We start from the raw sequence: 24,333 nt of genomic DNA, 5'->3' as shown, positions 1-24,333 counted from the left end.
ATTTTAGGGGTAATTATTAATGGTGATATTATATTTGGCTAAATTAACAGCATCTATATATTCACTATAATCTCTAGAAAGCTTATTTGCTAATTCTGAAATGGTTGATATTTGATATGTAATTAATGTTTCTACATGAAGAATTGAGGTCTCAGCATTAATGTTTGTCATAAAATCATTAAGCTTTTTTGAATTAAAATTCAATATTGCCTCCTGAGATTTCAGAGAATATACTGAATTGTTAAAACTTTTAATAGTATTAGAGATAACTTGTATTTGAGATTTCAGAAGAGTTTGTACTTGATTATTGTCGTTAACGAACTTATGAATGCTTTCAGAATAATATTCGGCATCATCGGCATCGGGTATACCGAATAACCAATTAATTGCATAAGAAACACTGTTAATTAATCCGCGGCGTTTACGTTCTAGAGTTATAATAGTCAATTGCTGGAGAATTTCTCTTTTTCTGTTAATTTCGTCTAGTAATTCGAATATTAATCGTAAAGATCTATCGCAATTAAAACTAACATGTCCTCGTACATAAGGCATGTTTGATAATTTTTTGCAGAGAAATTGACTTTGAATTATATTATTAGCTATTATCATACGAGCATCATTTAAATGAGTAAAGTTAATATGAGCTAGAAGGGTTAGTTTTGAATTGGATATTCGAGCTATTCCTATTTTGTCATAAAGGATTCCACTTGTATGACTTAATAGGGATGTGCAAACCGACTTCGAGTTTCGACTAAAATCGACTTACTGGAGTTAAAAGTCGATTATTTCTTATCGAGTTATAACTGCAGAAAGTCGATTATTATCGACTTTTGACGATCGACTTTCGACTTTTGCTTTGACACTTTTACACGGCATACGCACATAAACACGTGACAAAAAAGCAGACCTATACCTACGTATATGTATTTCTGGTCAAGAGTGTACATACGCATGAAAGCATGAAAATAATCTTAAGCTTAATTGAAAATTCGCTATAAGGGAAGTCAACACGTGTTCAGATTTTCATAATTAATCTGATACTGATTAATCCTGAATACACCTTCCTCGAAAAGTCGGTTGTGGCGGCAATAAATCTTTGTTAATATAGTTTATTTATTACGATGGCTCCAAGTGCTGTGTGGTGCTATTTTCGAAAAATAGAAAAAAACACCAAAGTGAAATGTGATAATTGCGGTAAAGAATACGTGTACAATAGTAGTACTACTACTTTGGCAAACCATTTAAAGTCTGCTCATCAGATAGTGATTGCGAAGCAGCAACCTACAAATGTTAAGAGAATGAAATTCTCTCATCTAGAAAAAGATAGGACGGAAGATCCTTTTGAGTCGAATAATGAAATTCAGGTACGAAAACATAAACTAAACAATTTTACTGATATGTGCACTGTAAAAAAGGTATTGTATTTTGCAATTTAAACTGTAAAATTACATGAATATGTAGTAAGAGACCATACTTATATTACATAACGCTTTAGGGGTTAGGGGGGGGGTCAAGATATTCGTTACACTTAGCATAAAATTGGTGCTTGTTATTTCATTAAAGTTAATCCGTATCAATCTGTTGTTTGGTTGTTTATTGATAGCATTTTATGCCTAGTTACAATTTTGAACTTAATTTTTAAACTTATAATTATGTAAAATTTTTGTTAACTGATTTTAATAAACAACGAAATAACAGATTGATACTGATTAATCATTATACATATAATGAGCTTTGGGAAATAATTTATATAAAAATAAGATTTCTTTTATATTTAAAAATACTTATAAAAAATTTTTATTTTTGTGTAAATCATTTTTTAAAGTTTAACTATTAACACATAACTTAGTAAAGGTACTCCTCGCAAGCTGAGCATGTAAAATTACATTACTTTTATTACAGTGTATTAGTAAAAATGAGTAATTCATTCATTTTTGTAGACAAAAATTATATAATAAAATTTATTTTATTTAGACTTCTATGAGTAAGGATGTTGATACAATTGTAATAGACGCGCCTTCTACATTTGAAAGTGGAACAAATAAATCTAGTATTTCTACATCAGCTTCTAAAATATCTCTTGGGCCGATGGACAAGTGCATTAGTAATGCTGTTTCATTTTCTGGTAAATATTTGATTGTTTGTACTTGATTTAATAAAAACTTGAATTTTTTTTTTAACAAAATTTTTTTTTAGCTGGAGGACATAGGGATATTGCTGTTACAAATGCATTACTTTTTATGCTGGTAAAAGACGATATGCCTTTGCGTACACCTGAGCGATCGGGATTTAAAGCTTTCGCCAAAGCAATTCAACCACATTATCGTATTCCTTCTGAAAACACATTGACAAAAAAACTAGAAAATAAATATATCGAGTTACAATTAAAGTTTTCTATAGTGCTTTCCAAATGTACATCTATTTGCCTAAGTGCTGACATTTGGACTCATGTAAGCACTATGAGGTCTTACTTAGGCGTTACTGCTCACTTCTTGGATGGTAAAATTTTATTTTTTTACTTTCACTATTATGTTGCTTAAAAAAAGTAATTTAAATCAATTATTTCATTTTTGAATTTGCTTATTCAAATTTACTTTTTTTGCAGGAACTGAAATATCGTCAATAGAACTTTGCGCAAAGCAACTGACAGAAAGGAAAACAATTTCGTACTTACGTAAAGTTTTAAATGATATTTGCAAAACGTGGAGTATTAATTATGAGCAAATTGTAGCTGTTGTCACAGACGGAGGTGCAAATATAAAGGGAGCAGTAAAAGAAGAATTCGGATTGCAAAAACATATAAGTTGCATGGCTCACAGTATAAACAATATAGGACAGGCATGCATTGGTCTCTCACAACAAAAAGTTCCTTCTGAAAAGGATAATCCCCTGGAAATTCCTGAAGATGAAAATGATATTGATGATGCTGAAGCAGAGGCTGCAGAAAATGATATTGAAAGTGATATTGAAAGAGGATCAAATCCCTCTGATTCTCAAGATATTTTAAAAAATCTTATCATCAAAGTCAAAAGAATTGTACGCTTTTTTCGACGAAGCGAAGTCGCATCTTCGGAGTTGGAGAAACTCCAAAAAGAGGGTGACAGAGGAACTATACCTGTAAAATTAATACAGGAAGTTAGAACCAGATGGAATTCCTGTTTCAACATGCTAGAAAGGTTTTTAAGTTTTGCGGATTTTGTAACAATTATACTGATGAAAATCCAAAGAGAAAAAAATACAAAATCCAAACCACCTAGCATGTTGAGCAGCGATGAAATAGAAGCTCTAACTGAAGTCCGAGACTTGTTGAAGCTACTGTGGCAAGTTACGTTGGAATTCTCATCAGAGAAGACAGTAACTTTAAGCAAATGCATACCCTTAATTCATATAATGAAAAATGTGAGTACAATTATAAATTTTTGAATAATTAATGAAAGGTTGTCATAATATAAACAGTTTATGATTATAAAAAAATTAAAATAAATAAATTATATTTTTTCAGAAAATTAAAGAATTTGTCCCTGCAACGGCGGTAGGTTTTAACCTACAGCAAAAACAACTCTCTTTAATTGATGCGAAATTTTCGAATCTCGAAGCCGTTAAGATTTATGCGTCAGCAACTCTTTTAGACCCTAGGTTTAAGCGAGATGCTTTCAGCAATCCACTAACTGAATCAAGTGCAATACGTCATGTAGGTAAGAAATAAAAATAGTTATTAAGTATAAAATATAAAAAATATAATAAAAAAATTAAAGCAATTAAAATAAATTTTACAGGAAAATTAGTTGAAGACCTAATTGCAGTTGATTCTCTAAATTCGAGTCGAAGATCATCCCAAGTATTGGATAAACCTGCCAATAATGATAAGGAACGTTTTTGGTCTGCTTTTGATCACTCAATTCAACAAAAAGTTAGTGTCACAAATTCTGATACTGCAGGAGGATTGCCTGTTGAATTTCGTCAATATTTAAATAGACCAATTATTGATAGGAAAACAAATCCAAATTCTTTAAAGTCTTGGGAATTCATAAAGGGAGAATACCCCCATGTTTATCAGATTTCTCTCAAATTTTTACCTTTCTTGGCTACCTCCGTTCCTGCCGAATGCCTTTTTTCACACGCAGGGCTTATTGCCACACAATTAAGAAATCGAATTTCAGGTAAAAACCTAGACAAAATTATTTTTCTTCGCAGTTTGGATAGCAAATATTTTTAAGCAAAGATTTAGAAGTTTTCAAGAAAATTTATTTTTTTAAATGTTTAATGTTGGTAGGTTTTTAAATTACCAAAATAAAAGAATTTATAAGTTAGTTTACAAGTCTTTATTTCATTTCATCCTGAAAGTCGAAAAAAGTTGAAAAACTCGACTATTTTTGTTCGATCGGTCGACTTGTGAAGTCGATGGCTTCGAAAATCGGTCGAAACTCGAAAGTCGACTTTTTTCTCAAACTGCACATCCCTATGACTTAATGGTTTGTTTGTGTAAGGTTGACTAAGGATAAGTGTTGGAAGTAGAAGGACGAGAAAGATTGTCGCTTTCATCTGTAAAATAATGTTGTAGGATGTTAGTATGATATCTTACTTCTCTTTTTCCTACTTGCAAATTTACAGTTTGATTGTCATTAACTTTTGTTATTTTATAAGGTCCTTTTACGCGAGGAGATAGTTTTTTATTTAGTCCTAATGTATTTTGTTTATTTAAAATGCAAACAAGGTCATCTACATTAAATGTTTTAGGATTGCTCTTTTTATCATAATAGTGTTTACTACTCATTTTTGATTTTATTATATTTTCTCTAGCGATTTTAAAAGAGACATTGAGTTTATTTTTTAAAGCACGAACATAGTCATCATAAGAGTAATAGAATTTGGGTTCTTGTGTGATTGATGAAGGTAAGTACACTGAAAAACTGTTGGTAGAGCTGTTCGCCCAATGCGGTGAACTGCTGCGTTAAAAAGAAACGCACAGCTCACTTTATTTTTGGGCGAGTTACTCTCCTTTTTGGGCGAGCAACTCTCCTTTTTGATAGAGCTGGTGCCCTTTTTGTCAAGCAGCCACTCGCCAACGCCATTGGTAGTCAAGTTTAGGAGAGCAACTCGCCTAATTTTGATAGAGCTGTGAGTTTAAAGTTAAGTAGCGCTGCACAACAGTCAATAGCGGAACTGCTCTACCAACAGTTTTTCAGTGTATGCTTTTGATCCAAAGAGAAGTACATAAGGCGTGTAATTAGTTGATTTGTGAGTCGATGTATTGTAACTAAACATAGCAAATTCTAAGTATTCGTCCCAGTCCGTTTGGTTAGGTTTGACATAATGTTTCAAATAGTCTTTTAAAGTGAGATGGGATCGTTCTAATGCACCATTTGTTTGTGGATGATAAGTTGTAGTTGACAAATGTTTAGTTTTGAATAAATCGCTTAATTTTTTTATGAGTTTAGACATAAATTCTGTACCTTGATCAGAAAGGAAGCTTTGAGGAATTCCGAATTTAGTGAAAATCGTTACCAATAGTTTTGCAATAGTTTTTGCTTCGTGATCTGGCACCGAAAAAGCGAGAAAGTATTTTGTGAGATCGTCTTGAGATGTTAAAATAAATCTATTGCCTGATTCTGTCAAAGGTAATGGTCCTACAATATCAATGGCTAAACGTTCAAAAGGTTTGTGAGCGGTGGTTGTTATTTCCATTGGTTGCTTAGTTGGTTTAAAATTAGTTTTGTTCATTTGACAAGAATGACAGGTCTTTATGCATTTTCGAATGTCAGATTTCATGTTTGGCCAATAGTAATTTTCTTTTATTTTTGAGTAGGTTTTGTTGAATCCGTAATGGCCAGCTAACTTGCTACTGTGATTTTCCTCGAAAATTATTTTTATCTCGTTTCGATTCTTAGGGGTAATTCTAGAGATGTTGAAAATTTTTATTTCGTTTACGGGAAAAATGAATTTTAACATTTCGTCTAAAAAACTTGGTTTGATGTTTGGACTTTTGTTTGGCGGTATTAAAACGAAGTTTTGTGTACCGATTTCCGACTTTAGTTGTTTTAAAGTTTCAAAAATATTTTTGTATTCTAATTTCTCGAAATGCAGATTCTTTGGATAGAGGAGAAAGAATGTTTGATTTTGACTTTGTACTTTAGAGATTCCGTTGTATGAGGAGATAATGGTAATCATATCGAATTGAGATGTCAAATACTCGGAGTATTGGTTTGTTTTATCAAGATCTTGGGACCAAAATAACGCAACAGGTTCCCGTAATTTGTCGAGGGAGTTATTTTCTTTTTCAAATTGTATAATTTCCATGTTAGTATAATGGAATTTTATAAAATTTTGATAAGTTTTTTCAATATCAGTGTTGCTGTTAATTTGAAATATGACGTCAGTTTTGTTAATTTCGTCAGTCCCATTTGGATTCGGCAAGAGTCTAGAGAGTCCGTCAGCATTTGAATTAATTCGACCAGGTTTGTATTTGATAACATATTGATATTCGTTTAACCTGAGTCGCCACCTAACGAGTTTTGATGAAGGATTTTTGCAATTGAAAAGCCATTGAAGTGGTCTGTGATCAGTGTAAATAGTAAAAGTTTTTCCATAGAGATAAGGTCTAAAATTCTCGATTGTACAAATGATAGCTAAGAGTTCTTTCTCTGTTGTTGAGTAATTTTCTTCAGCTTTATTCAAGGTTCTCGAATAATAAGCAATAGGTAAATCATTAGAATCTTTTAATTGAGATAAAATACCCCCAATGCCTCCATTAGAAGCATCGGTAGTAACTATAAAGGGTTCAGAGAAAGATGGGTATTGCAATAATGGTTTCTTAATTAGAATTTCTTTTAATTCTTGAAATGCTTTTTGCTGAGCTTCTGACCATACGAAAACTGAATCATTTTTTAACAATAGTGTTAATGGCTTTGCGGTAGTTGCGAAATTTTTAACAAATTTTCTATAATATCCGACCATTCCTAAAAATATTTTTATATGTTTTGCATTTTGAGGTCGTGGCATGATTTGTATAGCTTCGATTTTTCGTGGATTTGGTTTTACACCGTCTTTTGTAATTATATGACCTAAATATTCGCAAGATTGTCTCAAGAATTCGCATTTGTCAGGTTGAAGTTGAAGTTGGTTGTTGCGAAGTCTTTGAAAGACATTTATCAATTTAGTGTTATGATCTTCGAGAGATGACCCGTAGATAACGATGTCATCGAGGTAAACAAAACATTGATTTTTGTTTAGGCCTAAAAGAACCGAATTCATTAACCTTTGAAAATATGCTGGGGCATTTTTTAAACCGAAGGGCATTCGTGTAAATTCGTAATGCCCATCTGAAGTAGAAAAGGCAGTCTTAGCGGCATCTTTTGGATTTATTGGAACTTGGTGAAAACCATTAGCTAAATCTAAAGTAGTAAAGTATTGAGAATGGCCTAATTGATCTAGTATATCATCTATATGAGGCATCGGATATGCATCACCAATTGTTATCTCATTTAAACTTCGATAATCAATTACTACGCGCCATTTACGCTCGCCTGACGCATCTAACTTTTTTGGTACTACCCAAAGTGGACTTGACCATGGACTCATGGAAGGTTTTATGATATCTTGTTTTAGCATTTTATCTATTTGTTTACTAACCTCAGCTTTATGTTATATTTATGGGATACCTATAAGTTTTTACGTGTATCGGGATATCATTAACCGTTCGAATATCACAAGTTATAGCGTTGGTTTTAGTTAAATAATCCCCAGGTAGATAAAAGATATCTTCGAAATCTTCACAAATAGATTTTACAGAGAGTTTTTCTTCAGGATTTAAGTGATCGAGTCTCAGAGATTGATTTAAGATTTTTAACCTATCCGAATTTTTGGATTTTTTATTTAGATTATAGATAGCAACTGTATTGATTTTATCTTTGTTTTGCGGCATTGGCTCTACCGCTAATCTAGGAGTTCGAATTAATTTTCTGTTATTAGATGCATTAATAATCGTAATTAATGCTTGATTTTCTTTTGAAATATTTACAATTGCATTTGGAATTAGTAAGTCGTTTTCTTTGTTTAAACTTTGAGATTTTATTATCCCTTCTTTAAGATTTAGTGGATTTATGATATCTGCAAGAATGACAGTCTCAGTTCTAGCATTGATTGAAGTTTGCGATTTGACGAGTTGAGGCGTATTTTGAAAAAGAGGAATGGGCACTGAGAAAGCCTTGATTGAGATCGTAGATTTATCGAAATTGATTTGACTCTTTTGTTTCTGGAAGAAGTCTTGTCCTAATAAACCATCGAATGGAATATATGTTAAATTGTTTATTAGGTGGAATTTAGCGAAAGTAGAATTTTTGTAAAGTTGCAATTTAATTTCGATTTCGCCTTGAGTTTGAAGAGGTGCTGAAGGAGAGATACTGCTTAAGGTAACAGATTTAGAATTTCTTATGTCATAGTTTTTGAGACTCGTGATTTTTATCAATGAAATAGAAGCACCTGTGTCGATTAGGAATTTTAGAGTTTCATTACACGATTTAGCAGATGGCGATTTTAATAATACATATGTTAAATCATTAGTGTCAAGTAAAACATTTGATCGTAAAAACGAATTAAAGGTTAAGTTAAAAAAGCGTGTTCTTTTAAAACACTTTATAAAATAATTATGGTAATATATTTAAAAAACGAAAATACACATAATTTTTTTTTCTTTAAGTACAATATTATAATAAAGTTTATTTATTAATAATAACAACTAAATTATAAATAACGAATAATAATAGTTATTAAATAATTAATTATTATACATTTATTTAAAAATAAAAATTACGAATTTAAAAAATAATAATAAATAAACAATTATTAATAAATTATACTTCATGAATTTTAATAATTGTTAATTTATAGGATGAATTTATCATTTGGTTTATATATATATATATAAAATATTATTTTAATAATAATAATTATTTTATATTATATTAGCTTAAAGTGAGAAAATGATTCGGAGAGATTGTTAAATTTAACACCTTCAATATTAAATGACTATTTTTTAAACATAATTAATAAATTTGAAAAAAATATTTATTAAATAAATATTAATTATTACTTATACATTTGAAATCAAAAATTATAACCTTTATTAATATTATAAAATTAAGGAGGCAGAAAGGAGCAAAAACCTCCAAAAGAAAAATGAATCAATCATAAAACCAAAAATTATATTTTTCAAAAATTTTTAAGTTTTTCTATTCTTAAAATTATATTATTTTTATCATTTTCACTTTTAAATTAGTCAAAATGACTATAATACCTCATTATGTTATGTATAAATATGTTGTATATATGTATACACCCAGAGAAATGGTATATTTGTCTCAGAACCAACTAGACTTTTTATTTGTTTGAAATAAATTTTATTTGGTTTAAATAAAATTTTATTTATCTCAAATATATGTTTTACTTGTGTCGAATAAAATTTTTATTTAAAAGAAATAAAAAGTCTAGTTGGTTCTGAGACAAATATACGTTTATTTAACTCAAATAAAATATATTTGGTTTAAATAATATTTTTCTCACCCATTGACGGGTGGTCCAGGCGTAATGCGAGTACTCCTAATAAAGTCGGCTGTAGACGCAAATTAGGTTAATATATAGAAAATTTCTTAGTAGAATAGTTATGCTTAATCCAAAAAGTATTTCTCGGGGACTCTTGTCGAAGTGCGTAAGGCCAATAGGGCAGGAGTATAAACAATTAAAAAAAAATGATAATAATATTTTTCTCTGGGTGTAATGAATATGTTCATTATGTTTCTAATATGATAATATTTTTAATTACAGTAATTTTATTGTAATTTCTTTTGAATAAAATTAGCCTCACAAAATAGGGCAATTTTAAGAAAAACTGACGAGGCCCTGACCAGTTTTTCCCTAAGTAGGGCATTGGTCGGGAACAGCGTCACACACTAGTCGGGCACTGGTCAGTTTCTCTACCCAGAGCCACACCAGAGATCGGGAAAACTGTCTAGTACCCTATCAGGCCCACATTTTAATTTCTGCACGGGAAGTACAAGTTCTAAATCGTCATGTACAAAATATTTACACTGGACAATGTTCAGAAAATCCCTATCTCGAAATAAGTCAATATGAATATAGTGATTAATGAATTAGGTATATAACAATATATTGAAAACCATTGAATTGAGGAAAAGTTTCGAAAATAATTGAATTTCTGCAATTATCTGTAACTTCTTCAAAATTCAAGTATTTTAGTGTCTTTAACTAAAATTCTTCTATAAATCCATTATTTTTAATAATTAATTAAATATTTGTTAAAAAATTTAACTAATTTCAGAAAAATTTGAATTATTAAAATTTTTCAGAAAGCTAAGTTCTTTAAAATTTCTAATTAAATTCATTAATAATTGAAATTTTATAAAATTTCAAATTAAAACCTTTTTGAAAAACAAAAAAGACACAAATTATGCATTTAAAAAATTTGATTTTCCAGAACTTTTTATAAAAATCCCTGACCTTTCCCTGATTTTCCTGACCAGTTTTACTTTCCCTCACCTGTGACAACCCTGTAAATTTAAAAAAAAATTTAACAATTGAATTTCTGCAATCACTTGTAACTTCTCTAAATTCAATTTTTTTAGTGTTTTCAAATAAAATTCTTCTATAAATTCAATATTTTCAAAAATTTAACTAAATTCAGAAAAATTTGAATTATTAAAATTTTTTAAAAATCTAAATCCTTTCTAATCAGTCATTAAAAATTGAAATTTTCTACAATTTAAAATTAATCCTTTTGAAGTTGATCTATTTATGAAAATCGCAACTCTTTTAAAATTCAATGAATTTTAGAATATTTAAGTAAAATTATTCATTAAATAATTTATAATTAAACTTTTATGATAGTTCTTTAAGAATTAAGTTATTTAAGAAGAATTTTTTGTCAGAAATAGAGAAAATTGAAGGGTTTGTATTAGGGGCCGTCCATAAATTACGTAAGACATTTAGGGGAGAGGGGGGGTCAGCAAGATCTTACGAACAATAGGAAAAATGGCGCTAATGTATGTAAAATATCTTACGAGGGGGGAGGGGGGGGGGTCAAATTTACCCAAAAAATGTCTTACGTAATTTATGGACAGCCCCTTAGAATTCGTGGTAATTTCATAGTTTATGAGGCAATCAAAAAAGACACAAAAATTCAGAGTTTTCTTATGAATTCTAAAAATTAAATTTTTTCCTATTTTTTTAATAAAATTCTCTGACTTTTCCCTGACTAATTCTATCACTGAAAAAAATATATTTATGGTACTGCCATAAAAATGGACAATTTTTACATATTATATTGGTGGATATGGAACAGCCATACAGAATTGCTGTTTCAGCCATATGTATGCTGTACTTGAAGAAAAATACAGTATTGCTGTTTTAGCTATATACGTCCTAACCATACTCGTATGACAAAATCGATAATATCATTTTTTCCAGTGTACTTTCCCTGAATTCCCTGACCTGTGACAACCCTGTTCTTTCTGAGAAACTGTGCTTTTTCAACATTTATTAAAAATCACTCAATAAGGATGATATAGTTAGGAGAAGAGTTTAGCTTTCTGTTGGGACCAACTAGCATCATATCTTTGAATCAAAGAAAGATATGGCCAAGGAACCATTATTCGGAGCTCGTTATATCTGTGATTGAATAGAATAATGTACTCATGAAAAGTGTGAGATAAAACGTAGACTGAATATAAATGATAGAATAAAACCAACCACAAACCACAATGCGTTCATTTAAAAAATGCGAAAATCTCACAAGGTACTGTAAAAACAATTAAACCTTATATGCCATAACTTTAAACGCAAAGAGAGACCCGCCAATTTCCAATAGAAAATGCAAATGATGAGAAAAACCTGTTTACGCACAATTTATTTATATAATACATTGAAAGAGCTTTTAGATAAAGTTCTGGCCCAGTGTACTTAACGGGAATTAAAGCGTGTGCATTATTATAAACTCCAAGGATTGGCTCGGAAAAGGAATATTGCACTTTTATTATATATGCGGAACGATTATTAACGATTACTAACGTTAAAATAACTGAAAGAAAAAGAGGGTCATTTCGCAAATCGTTAAAAGCAGCTGTGGAATGCAGGCGGTTCGACATTTTTGTAGTCAACGATGCGAACCTTGATTTTCTATAATGCTCATACGTCATATGATGTGTTCATGAGTTCACAGCTGTACGGGCTTCCGAAGGCAGAATTACAGGTGCGGCATTTTTCTCCCTCCATTTTATTTATGATGATGTCTTTTAATAAGATCCTCCCGGGATTTCAAGGAAGAATAAAATAGATGTTTTTTTAATTAAATGAGAGTAGTCGTCATTAGCCACCAGTTTCATATACTATACGACAGTTCCTGAAAACATTATGGACTGTATACAGGCGAGGATACAGGTCATTTCGCATTTATATATGTGAGTGTGTACCGTAATCTGAAAAACATCTGCTTATGAGAGTCAAAAAGTCTTGGTAGATTATATTTTCCCACAGTAATTAGGTTAGAGTCTAGATGCCTTGAGGTAGACGTAAAAAAAGCTGCTACACTGTTATTAACTTTTAATTCGCGTAGCAATTTTGGAAAATATTTAGATCGTATAAAACTATCATTCAAAATTGATCGGATTTTGAGAATAAAGAATCTAGAAGAAGAAGAAGTTTTATCTGACAGAATTTACTCTTAATTCAGAAAAGGAAGCACTCACTTATTTAAACCAATGGAGATAATTTACAGAAAGAGATTAATGTTCCATTAGAGAAATTAAAGAGGATTATTAATCTCCTAAAATGGAAAATTTTCCTTTTTGATATTGTAAACAAAGAGGGACTTGTAATAAATAAGGGAATTGTAAATAATCAGGAGAGTAAATTTTCCTTTAGATGTGGAAAATACAAAGTGTAACCTTTGAGGAAGGGTCAAGGAACTTCCGTCAACTAATATAATAATATTGCCTTGAGTAAAAATCGTAAGGAACTTATGGCAACCGATGTTTCAGACCGGTTGTGTGTTGGCGCTAGACGGAAGGGACTTTGAAGAAATCCTTTTTTGTCGTTAGTTCGCATTTCCTTGTCGGATAGTTGCGAGAGCCTGTTCGCGACAGTTTTACCTCTTTCGAGTCTCTCAAGCGCAAAAAAAACAAAAAAAATCCATCTCTAGCTTCTTCCCAGACGCAATTTAATTTTCCAAGAAACAACAGAGACCGAATTCGCTTTTATTTGATATCATTTTTTTTATCAGAAAAAAAACAGTAGAGGAGAACTTTTTGGCTTTCCTTCAATTGAACACTAATAACTTGAGTGAATTAACAAAAATTAATTAATGTAATTAGAAAATATGTACTGTATTATAATGATTATTTTCTACTTTATTCAGAAATAAATCTCTCCCTCAATTTTCAGTCTCTCATTCTTTTCCCTCTTTTTCAAGAACATATTTTTAAAAATTAAGTTAATGACTGAGGATCTCCATCAACTTGGAAAGTTGATCTTCCAAGGTCGTTATCTCCATGTACCAAGACGCAACAAGAAATCTCCAGTATTCCTGGGATAATGAAACTGATACCCAGAATATAATCTTATAAGAAGTATCGATGATAATTAATAATTAGTGAAATTAACTCGACTAATAAATTTAAATTTTAACAATAGCTATATATGTACTACAGAAAATAATAACTACTGCGCCTAGGAATATAATTTAAAATTAAAACTGAAAAAAAGAAATTAACCTTGCTGGGGATAATACCTAATTGAATTAATTAATTATCTGGATAAAATAATTAATATAAAATACCTAATAATTGAATAATTCCGGGAAAATTCGAAATGAAATAATATAGGTGCAAGATAATTAAATTTCATTAGATAAATAATTAAAAACACATTGACCTTATTATACTTGAAAATTTTTGAAGGAATTATTTTTTAAAAACCGCTGCCAAGTTGTACATTTTTATAATTTTGGTGTTCATTTCATGAACACTTTGCTTCCTCATAAAAATAATAATAATTGAAATATAAGAATTACTTTTTATAAAAGGGTTAAAAATCATTAAATCTTGGTCCAAAAAATGTGTTTTTATATATTCTATAAGATGGTTATAATAAACAAGAATGTTGACAAAATTATATTTTCCACAATTTTTGATTTTTCAAATACCAATAATTCGATAATTTTTGACCAAATCAGGTTCAAAAATAGGTCAATCGAAGCGTTTTTTAATGCTCTTCAAGTTGGTAATAATTTTTTGAAGTTACTTTTACATAATTTAAAAATTTTTTTATAAAAGCCTTATTTTTCAAAATTTTAGATTTTTAAAAGTTTAATATCTCCGGTTAATATGGACGAAAAATGTTCAATTAGGGATCAAAAGATGCGTCTGAAAAACTCTACAAAACTAAAGAAAAACATTTATAAGTGTCCTAACATTTTTTTAAGTCATGTCCAAAAAACATTTTTTTACAAAATGAAAAATGCAAAAAAAAATAGTTAAACTTCATGAATCGGGCTGAAAATACTCTCATTTTATGTCCCCCGGGGAGACCTACAATTTAAAAAAAAATTGAGGGCTTTAGCTCTTTCCCGTTCTGAGATATTGAGGCAAATGTAATGTTAGCACACACACACACACACACATCGGGACAAATTTTTAAAATCCGTTTTTTGGACTTCGGAGGTCAAAATACGTCGAAATTTTTTTTTATTTATTTAGAACATTTATACGGGGAGTCCCTGTGCATATATAAAGTACTAAAGTATTAGGCATAATAAAAAAAAATTTATAAATATGTCAAAAAATGACAATCCAAAATTTTGCTAATACAAAGCTTCCTTTATGAGGAAGCAAAAATGAGAAAAATTTGAAATTTAAAATAAAATAATTAGTAAAACGTAATAAAATTAACATAAAAAATAAAAAAAACCGTTTTTGTGATAAGAATATTGGAAAGTTTGAAACTTTTAAAATAATATGAAAACAATATTTGCAATATTCATGACTCAAGTTCGATAGAATCTTGGATTAATGAGTTCGCGGTGTAAATAGAAGTTTAATAAAATAATTTAACGTCGTACAGAGAGAGAAAGAGAGCTTGTAGAAAATGTAATCGGTCAGAGTTCAAGGATCGTTTGATAATTCTTTTGTCATTGAGATCGACAGGTTAAAAATTGCGTTTAGAGTCATTGAATCATCTCAAAAACATTTGTAAACAAAAACAAAATATTTATTATATAATAAATATTTTTAAAAAATTTTAAATACATTTTTTCTAGTTTAAATTATAAACAATAAAAAATGAATAATAATAAATAGAAATAAATAAATAACTTTAAAAAACTTTAAATATGAATTTACCGTTTTTTATCAAAAAATTTGATTATTATAGCATAATAATCAAAATTGAATTAAAATTCAAGTTTGTACTTTATTGTAAAAAATGACTGCTATAAAAAAAGATAATAATAAACTAAAAAAAGATTAACTTTTTTTCGGAATAATTACTCTTGACAAGGATATTAAAAAAAGTTACCGGTTGTTGAGAATTTGCACTCTGCCCTTTGACTAAAGGCAAGGCAAACAGCTGACCATTATCATTAATCTACAAATTTATCTCGTGTCATTTTCTTATTTTTAAAAAAAAATTTCTTCAAGTTTACTTTGACGTTTTTTGTAATCGTAAATTTCGTTTCTTAAAAAAATTAAAACACATGCGTCACGTGAAAAGGTAGTAACGACATTGGAATTACGACATTGAAATCGTCGGAATTTTTACATGATTGACTCAATGATTCAGCAACAGGTAAAGTCTCTTGCATTTTATATCAGAAATGATTAGCAAATTGATACTCACACGGTCGTTGATTCACTTAATAAAGACCTTTTTTCATCCACTTATCTAATGTCAACTCATCTCTTCTTTTTGGTAAATTTTTCTAGAATTCTTCAATGATAATTTCAACTCACCTGAAACAGAAAGAAATGAAAAATTCATTAAAATTAAAATTGCAAATTAAAAATTATATTTAGAATAATTAATTAAAATTGAAAATTAGATAAACACAGTATTTTAAAATAGAATATAAAATAAAATTGACAAAAATAAAACAAATCCATAAATAATAATTTATGTTATTTTGGTATTCATCTTGGAAGAAAGGAAGATAAAAATTTTTTTTTAATCGACATCATAAATTCAAGAGATATTTATTTTGCTTTCTCCAACTTCCTACTTGGTTTTTGTATGTTTTTTTAATAATCAATTTTAATAGATGGTACACGCAAGGCCGATATAATATATTTATTTGGATCAAATCCAGATTTTATTAAAGAATTTCTTTCATTTCTTTTTATAAAACTTCCGAAAATTGCCTTTCATTTCATTCGAAAAGAAAAATTTTCCGTGATTTTATTTTTTCTTTATTTATATTATGTATCTTATTATCGATTAAATTCATTTTACTATAATAATTATAAGAATAAGGAAAAAGGGAAATAAATACTAAAACTGACAATAGACGGAAAAAGCAAAATTATAGTAAAAGAAAAGAAAAAAGAAAAACAAAGGTGTCTGTGGAAATAAAGAACCCACATAGATTTTTCTGCGCCTATTTACATAACGGACGATGACTCTCGACATCTCAAGGCTTACATTTCAAATCTCCGGATATTTATCTTCGCGTTTTCAGAATATCTCAGGATCAAGAAAATTGCAATTAAATTCAAGATATGTAAAGTCTAGACTACTTTTCCCGTCGTGTGCGAACTAAAAAAAAACCTGATAAAACTCTATAGATAATTTTCCTATATTTTTTTATAAACACCATATACTGTTTATAATATTCTCGTCTCTTGAAATATTTTTCTGTATATCTAAATCATAATTTTATTCATGAAAAACATCGTATGAAATTTTAGCCGACAAGTTAAATTCGCCACAAAGCAAAATTTTAAAAACTACTTTGAGATTCTTTCGGAGCATTTGTACGATTTTTTCAGTCCCATAGAATATTTATTTATATCGATTGGAATCGATGAAGAAAAATGCTTTAACGTGCTTTAACGGCACGAGGTCACTAAAATATAAAAGGATTGAACGTCATCGAGCGAGAATAGATCCAGTGATCCATGTAAACACAAACCATTTGCAGATCGCATTTGATCGCCCACTCTCCACGAAAAAAAATTTAATACATATTTTTATTTACCATCGAAAACTATAAAAATAAATTCTCCAGAGAAAAGTGTATTTTTAAAAATCAATTTGTCATACTGCAGTAAAACTAGAAGTAAAATATTCCAAAAATTCTCTAGCGATGTCATATTTTTTCTTCTCTTTTTTAAGTTGACTCATCAATAAAGCGATGAAAGATATTTTTCATATATTTCAGAATGTAGGAGATCAATTGTTTTTATACTAAAACACTCAAAACTGTGCTTTTTAAATATGAATATATTTAAAAATATTTTCAATATGCGTGATTAAATTTATACTCAATATGCGCTTTTTATTCTCATACTGAAATTTTAATTTTTTAAAAATCCATAACTGGCAATAGTTCAAATTCTTTATAATATTCTATAAAAATTTAATTTTGTTTTTCCCTGATAATATTGTATTTACCAAAATTGCAAGGCCAAGAGAAGAATAAAAATTTCATCAATAGAAAACGGGTTAACGACTCTGGAAGAACTTAGTTGTCGACAATTACGAGACACGATTAAAAGCTCCTCTCGACTTTAAAGGCGTCAATCAGCCGAAAGTTATTTGCTTAAGTTTAAAATCATCAACTGTGGACGTCCACATGAAAAGGGCCCATATTGTCGGTTCCAGTTTTCGAGATAATCGCAATTTAGTAATTTTGGAGCAAAATCTTAATTTTTTTAAAATTTTTTATTATCAATCTACATGTTTTGACAAGTCGAATCATGCGGTTTTCATTAATTTATCGATAATAATTTAACTGTTTGATTTCATTGGTTCATTAGAAAAATGAAAAGGCCCCATTTTGGCGGTCATTTGCAAAAGTAATCCGTATTTTAAAAATGGAGGTGTGGAAAAATTTAAAACCTCTTGATTTTTCATCTCTAAGGTGTCCTGGACTGTAAACAATTTATTTATTTATTTATTTATTTATTTAAGAAACATAACGGGACATGCCCTTTCGTACATAAGTACTCCTAAATCTAATATAACAATTCTTATCTAAATAACTTCCTAGAAGAACCAGAGATATTGATGTTAGAGTCTTTTTTTTGTTATTTTCGAAATGAAAATTTGGATATTGCGTCAATTTTTTCATAATAGAGACTGTCAAAAATTTTTTAATAAGTTTAATATCTATTCTTTTTCTTCAAATGACACAATAAAATTGTACCTAATCATTAATCTTGTAAAAAAATGGTTTTTTAATAGAAAAATTCTCTTTTTTTAGAAAAGGGTCCATATTGTCGATTTTTAGTACTTAAGTACGAAATTTTTTAAAATTAAGAGGGGGGATGGTTTTAAAAATTTAAAACCTGTTGGTTTTTTATCTTCAATGTGCCCTGAACTGGAAACAATTCTTATCTGAATAACTTTCAAGAAGAACCAGAGATACAACAATTAGTTGGTATCGCAATCTTTAATTCCGTTTTTCTCGAAATGAGGTTTTTGGCGTTCTGAACTTTGAAATTCCGTAACTCAGCGAATTTTTAACCAAAAAAGTTCTAAGACCACTCAAAATTTTCCAAATTTTGCCAGGAATACGCCCATATAGATAACTCCAATAGTGCCAAAATGGGCCCTTTTCATGTGGACTTCCACAACTGTTTCCAAATGTTCTATTTAAATTTCGAACTGGAATAACGATTGATTCTTCAAAACAGAAACAAAATCCAAAATTTCAAAAAAGTTAAAAATATATTAGTTTATAATTCAGGACTCAAACCAGTGAAAGTATTTAAAAATACCGATACGGACTATACGGACCAAAAATGAAAAATTACAATAATGAAATGAAATCAAAAAAACTAGAAATCAATTATTTAAATACAAAAATGAATAATTTATTGAATATTTGAATATTTCTTAAAATTCAATTCTCAGAAAGAATTTTATCAAGAAATTTTTAAATAATTAAATTCTTCGGACGAATGTTAATATCATTTTTAAGAACAATTACATTTTCGAGAAATTCGAATAAAATTGTATTTTCTACAATTTTTAACTAAAATTCTTCTATAAATCCATAATTTTTAATAATTTTTGAAAAAGTTGTTTGAGAATTTTTAAATACATTTGTTTACAATTCAATTTTACAAAATTTAAATTATTCGGAAATTCTTCAATTAAATATACGTATATTAGAAAATAAAAACTAAATAATTTCAAAAAAATTCAAGTAAACTTTAAAAAAATCAATTCCACATAATTGTTAGTCAAAAATATGAAAAATTCTAGAATTCAATTATTTAAATAAAAAAATACTTTATTAAATAATTGAATGTTTCTTGAAATTGAATTCTTATAAAGAATTTTATATAGAAATTTTTAAATAAATAAATTCTTTTGACGAATTTAAATAAAATTTTTAAGAATAATTATACATTTGTCGAGGAATTCAATTAAAATTGTATTATAAAAATATTTGAAATTCTGCAATGAGTTTTATTATTTAAAAAAATAATTGAATTCCTAAAAAGAATTTTATTATTCACGAAAATAATTGAATCCCTGTAAAAATTATATGTATTATTGGTATACCGTATTATTTATTAAAATAATTAAAAATGTTTGCGTAGAATTTTATTAAAATTTTTTTAAATAATTGAATTCTTTTGGAAAATTTGATTAAAATAGGGTAAACGTACCAATTGTCGAGGATGGTTCCTGTTGTCGAGTAAACAAACTTTGAATTTTATTTATACAGTATAGCACATTGTAAATGAAAAAAAGTAATAAATATTAATTTTTTTATGCGTTACAAATGTGAAAAAAATATATTAATATTATATAAACAAACAAATGAGACATTTTAGACAATATTTTTTGGTTATTACCATGGTAACATCGACAAATGGAACACCCTCGGCAATTGGTACACTTACCCTAGTAAATATTAAAAATCATTGAATTGAGGAAAAGTTTTGAAAATAATTGAAATTTTGATGTGAATTTAAAAAAAATTTTAAACATAATTTAGTTTTTGTAATAATTTGTGATTTTTCTAAAATTCTCCAAATTATATCGAATACAATATTTACTAACTTTTCGTCGTTTTGCAATCAAATTACGGACTTTACGGACCTTTTTCCAAAAACACTGACTTTTACAGACTTGAAGCAAATTTACGGACCTTTACTCAGGGTTCCTACAGAAATCCGAATTTAAAATTCCACACATTTTCCATGATTTCCAGGTCAAATTTTTAGGAAATTCCAGCGGAATTTTAAATTTAATTTACACGTCGTATAATATATATTATATCTTAAAATTTCTAATTAAATTTCTATTGAAGAGAAAAAATAGAAAACAGGAAAATTTAGAAACTTTTAAAAATTCCAGGCCTTTTCCATGATTTCCCTGATTTCCAGAAGTCTTTTAAAAATTCCATACCATTTCCATGATTTACAGATTCTGTAGGAACCCTGCTTTACGGGATTTACGGACCTAGCTCGAGCCCTGAATTAACTTTTTTAATACAATTATATAAAATAAAATTAAAATTGTAAACTAAAGCATTCAGTTTGACCCAATTATTCCTACACAAGAAGTTATTTTTTCTCCCTCCCTCGAAAAATTCCAGGGAGAAAGTGATTAGAGCTAAGATTTATATAGAAAGACAACAAACTTTATGTTTAAAAATATATCATTGGGAAATTATCATACACGGAAAATCTTTGTTCAAGAAAGATTACAAAATTTCTTCAGGAAATGAGGATATGGAAAAAAATGTAGAAAAATAGTTGAAGTGTCTATTGAATTATTACTAATGGTTTTTTCTGATAAAATAAAGAAAAATTTTGAAGGTCTTGATAAATTGTTCAGTAATTTTAATATTAACATCTGAAAGAAGAGTTCTATTTCTGATTTCGCACAAAGTCAGGCGTCGCAAAATAAGAATTCAAGAGCAGTTTCGTAAAAATACGGGCTCGCGCGAAAAAAAATTAAATGTCTGTGGGTTACGCTGAAGGAACAGACCTGCGCAGACACACAGGTTTAGAAGGGGTCGCACACACACTGACACACACAAAGTATATTATTCTGTCACAGATTACACACACTATAATAACGCACCTAAAACTAACACTATCTTACAACTATACGAATACATATAACGCTCGCTTTCGCACGCACGCATATAACATACCACGAGTTGCTTTGAATCTCTCTTCTCACCCTAACCACCCCTAACTTTGTACACATCCCCTAATCATAATTTTCACAAATTTCTAATTATTCTTAAATTAATTGTGTACAAAAAATTTAAATACGGTTTCTGAGGTCTAGAATATTTGTTCTGAATATATTTCAATCAAATTCACCCCCATAAAAATAATAAACAATGAACAAAAATCATCTTCTGTACATTAGTTGCTCAATTTGGTAATTATTCTCCTGAACATCGTAATTAAATTTTTTGTTCACAATTTATTTAAGAATAATTAGAAATTTGTGAAAATTATAATTAGGGGATGATTTTAAGGGGTTGTTTTTATTAATATTGATTTTAGTTTAAACATAATATATTGTGAGAAAATTCCATAACTTATAGAATGTATAAAAAAATGTTATGTTTATGTTCATGAGAATTATTTCAAAATGGCGCAACAAATGTACAGGGGATGATTTTTGTTCATCGGTAATTATTTTTATGGAGGTAAATTTGATTAAAATATATTTTGAACAAATATTCTAGACCTCAGAAACCGTATTTAAATTTTTTGTACACAATTTATTTAAGAATAATTGGAAATTTGTGAAAATTATGATTAGGGGATGATTTTTAGGAGTTGTTTTTATTAATATTAGTTTTAGTTTAAACATAATATATTGTGAGAAAATTCCATAACTTATAGAAGTTATAAAAAAATGTTATGTCTATGTTCATGAGAATTAATACCAAATTGGGCAACCAATGTACAGGGGATGATTTTTGTTCCTTGGTCATTATTTTTATGGGGGTGAATTTGATTGAAATATATTCAGAACAAATATTTTAGACCTCAGAAACCGTATTTAAATTTTTTGTACACAATTTATTTAAGAATAATTGGAAATTTGTGAAAATTATGATTAGGGGATGATTTTTAGGAGTTGTTTTTATTAATATTAGTTTTAGTTTAAACATAATATATTGTGAGAAAATTCCATAACTTATAGAAGTTATAAAAAAATGTTATGTCTATGTTCATGAGAATTAATACCAAATTGGGCAACCAATGTACAGGGGATGATTTTTGTTCCTTGGTCATTATTTTTATGGGGGTGAATTTGATTGAAATATATTCAGAACAAATATTTTAGACCTCAGAAACCGTATTTAAATTTTTTGTACACAATTTATTTAAGAATAATTGGAAATTTGTGAAAATTATGATTAGGGGATGATTTTTAGGAGTTGTTTTTATTAATATTAGTTTTAGTTTAAACATAATATATTGTGAGAAAATTCCATAACTTATAGAATGTATAAAAAAATGTTATGTTTATGTTCACACGGAGAGAGATTTTGTATTAATATTTGTTAAAATTGGCAATAGAATTTAATACACGGAGAAAAATAAATAGTAATAATTATACTATTTTCGATGAAAAATTACTACTTTTAAGTAGTAATTTTGAAACTGCTCGAAAAATAGTAACTTTTGCTTCGTATTCAAACGATTTTTACTTTTTTGAAAAAGTATAATTTACTTCAAGGAATCTAAATTTTATTAAAAGCCGAGTAATATTTAAAATGTCCCGAGCAATTAATACTCTGAGCGAAGCAACTTTTATTACGAATCAGAGCAATTATTACTATTTCGGTAAAGATTTTTACTCGTAAAAGTAGTAATCCGTACCCACACAATGACGCGCCTCACACCGACGGGCGAAACGAATGCCGGCGCGCCTGCGCGTCTGTCCACGCCGTGACGAAAAAAAATGCTGGTGTAGAGAGCTATATTGTCTCGTTTTATTTTAATAAATTAAAATAAAATAATCAGTGCGTTCAAAAAATATTTTTTCAAGTAATTAACACTCTGCATGTGTATTATTATTCATTATTCATAAGTTTTACTTTTTTTTCACATTCTTACTTACAATTAACAACTTAACATATCGGAAAATCTTAACATCTATACAGTTTCGAGCCCTACCTAACTTATATCTAACGCAACCTAAAATCGCACGCATTTATACTAAGCCTCTCGGCTACGCAATCGCTATGGAGAAAATTTCATGTTACCCGTATATATCTCTTTTCGATAAAGTGAACCATAAATTATATTTATTTAGATAAGTTACTGAATTAAAATATAAACATTTATAATAATAATAATAATAATAATAAACAGTATTATTAATTTAAAATTACTTATTTTAATTATTAAATTATTAGATTATAATGTTAATGATTTTATTTATTTATATATTTTTATTAATTAATTAGTAATTCATTAAAAATTAATTAACTAATTTTAAAGTGATTATACATGAATTTCATACTTTGGAAATTGATAAATAATTAAAATGCATATAGCAATTAATGATCGCACCACTGATATAAACAAAATTGTCCAAAAAACTGAACCGTGCTACACGTGCTTCTTGTAGTGTTCTAAGTCGGTTATATTACCCAGAGAATATTACCGAGAATATAACCGACGATTAAATTTTCTGAGAATTTAAGAGAATGTGACATAACCTCACTTTTGTCATTGCTCTGTGGTAAATTCGATTGTCCGACGTTGTGTTTTTATTTAGTAGTTGTTATTTTGTTTATTTAAGTGACTATATATTTAAAGATTTAAAAAATGACAAAACCATAGAGTGTAAAATGGAAATATTTTAAAAGCAATGAATACAAAAACAATTAAATTCTTCTGTAAATTTTGTAAATAATAATATGCCACAAATGCTATATATTAAAGGTACTTGCACAGCTCTACTGACTGCAGGTTGTCATGGTAACGCATAAGAGTAAGAGAGTCAGAAAATTCAAATTAAATGGTTTTTCTCTCTTACTCTCGCAGCAGAGCTGACAGAGAGCCTTTATTCACAAATAATTTCAAAATATTTATTTTAAAAAATTTTTAATTC

General features: G+C 28.5%; 2 protein-coding genes across 4 annotated transcripts in view; one reads left to right on the top strand and one right to left on the bottom strand.

The window, feature by feature from the left end:
• The window catches only part of LOC122497919 (cytohesin-1), a 96,583-nt gene that overhangs the window by 42,026 nt on the left and 30,224 nt on the right, over positions 1 to 24,333 (bottom strand). The window lies entirely within an intron of this gene.
• LOC122497920 (zinc finger BED domain-containing protein 4-like) lies at positions 762 to 3,645 on the top strand. The gene is made up of 2 exons (XM_043605346.1): positions 762 to 2,125; positions 2,197 to 3,645. Exon 2 carries the CDS (start codon positions 2,809 to 2,811, stop codon positions 3,421 to 3,423), a length of 615 nt encoding a protein of 204 aa, XP_043461281.1. The 5' UTR covers positions 762 to 2,125; positions 2,197 to 2,808; the 3' UTR covers positions 3,424 to 3,645.

This window comes from Leptopilina heterotoma, unplaced genomic scaffold (assembly GCF_015476425.1).
Source record: "Leptopilina heterotoma isolate Lh14 unplaced genomic scaffold, ASM1547642v1 Lhet_14, whole genome shotgun sequence".
Lineage (NCBI taxonomy): Eukaryota > Metazoa > Arthropoda > Insecta > Hymenoptera > Figitidae > Leptopilina > Leptopilina heterotoma.
This window is presented reverse-complemented; position numbering and strand designations above follow the sequence as displayed.

Bases quoted from the DNA above. Each gene is read 5' to 3' on its own strand.
- LOC122497920 (XM_043605346.1), top strand. From the start codon at position 2,809: ATGGCTCACAGTATAAACAATATAGGACAGGCATGCATTGGTCTCTCA.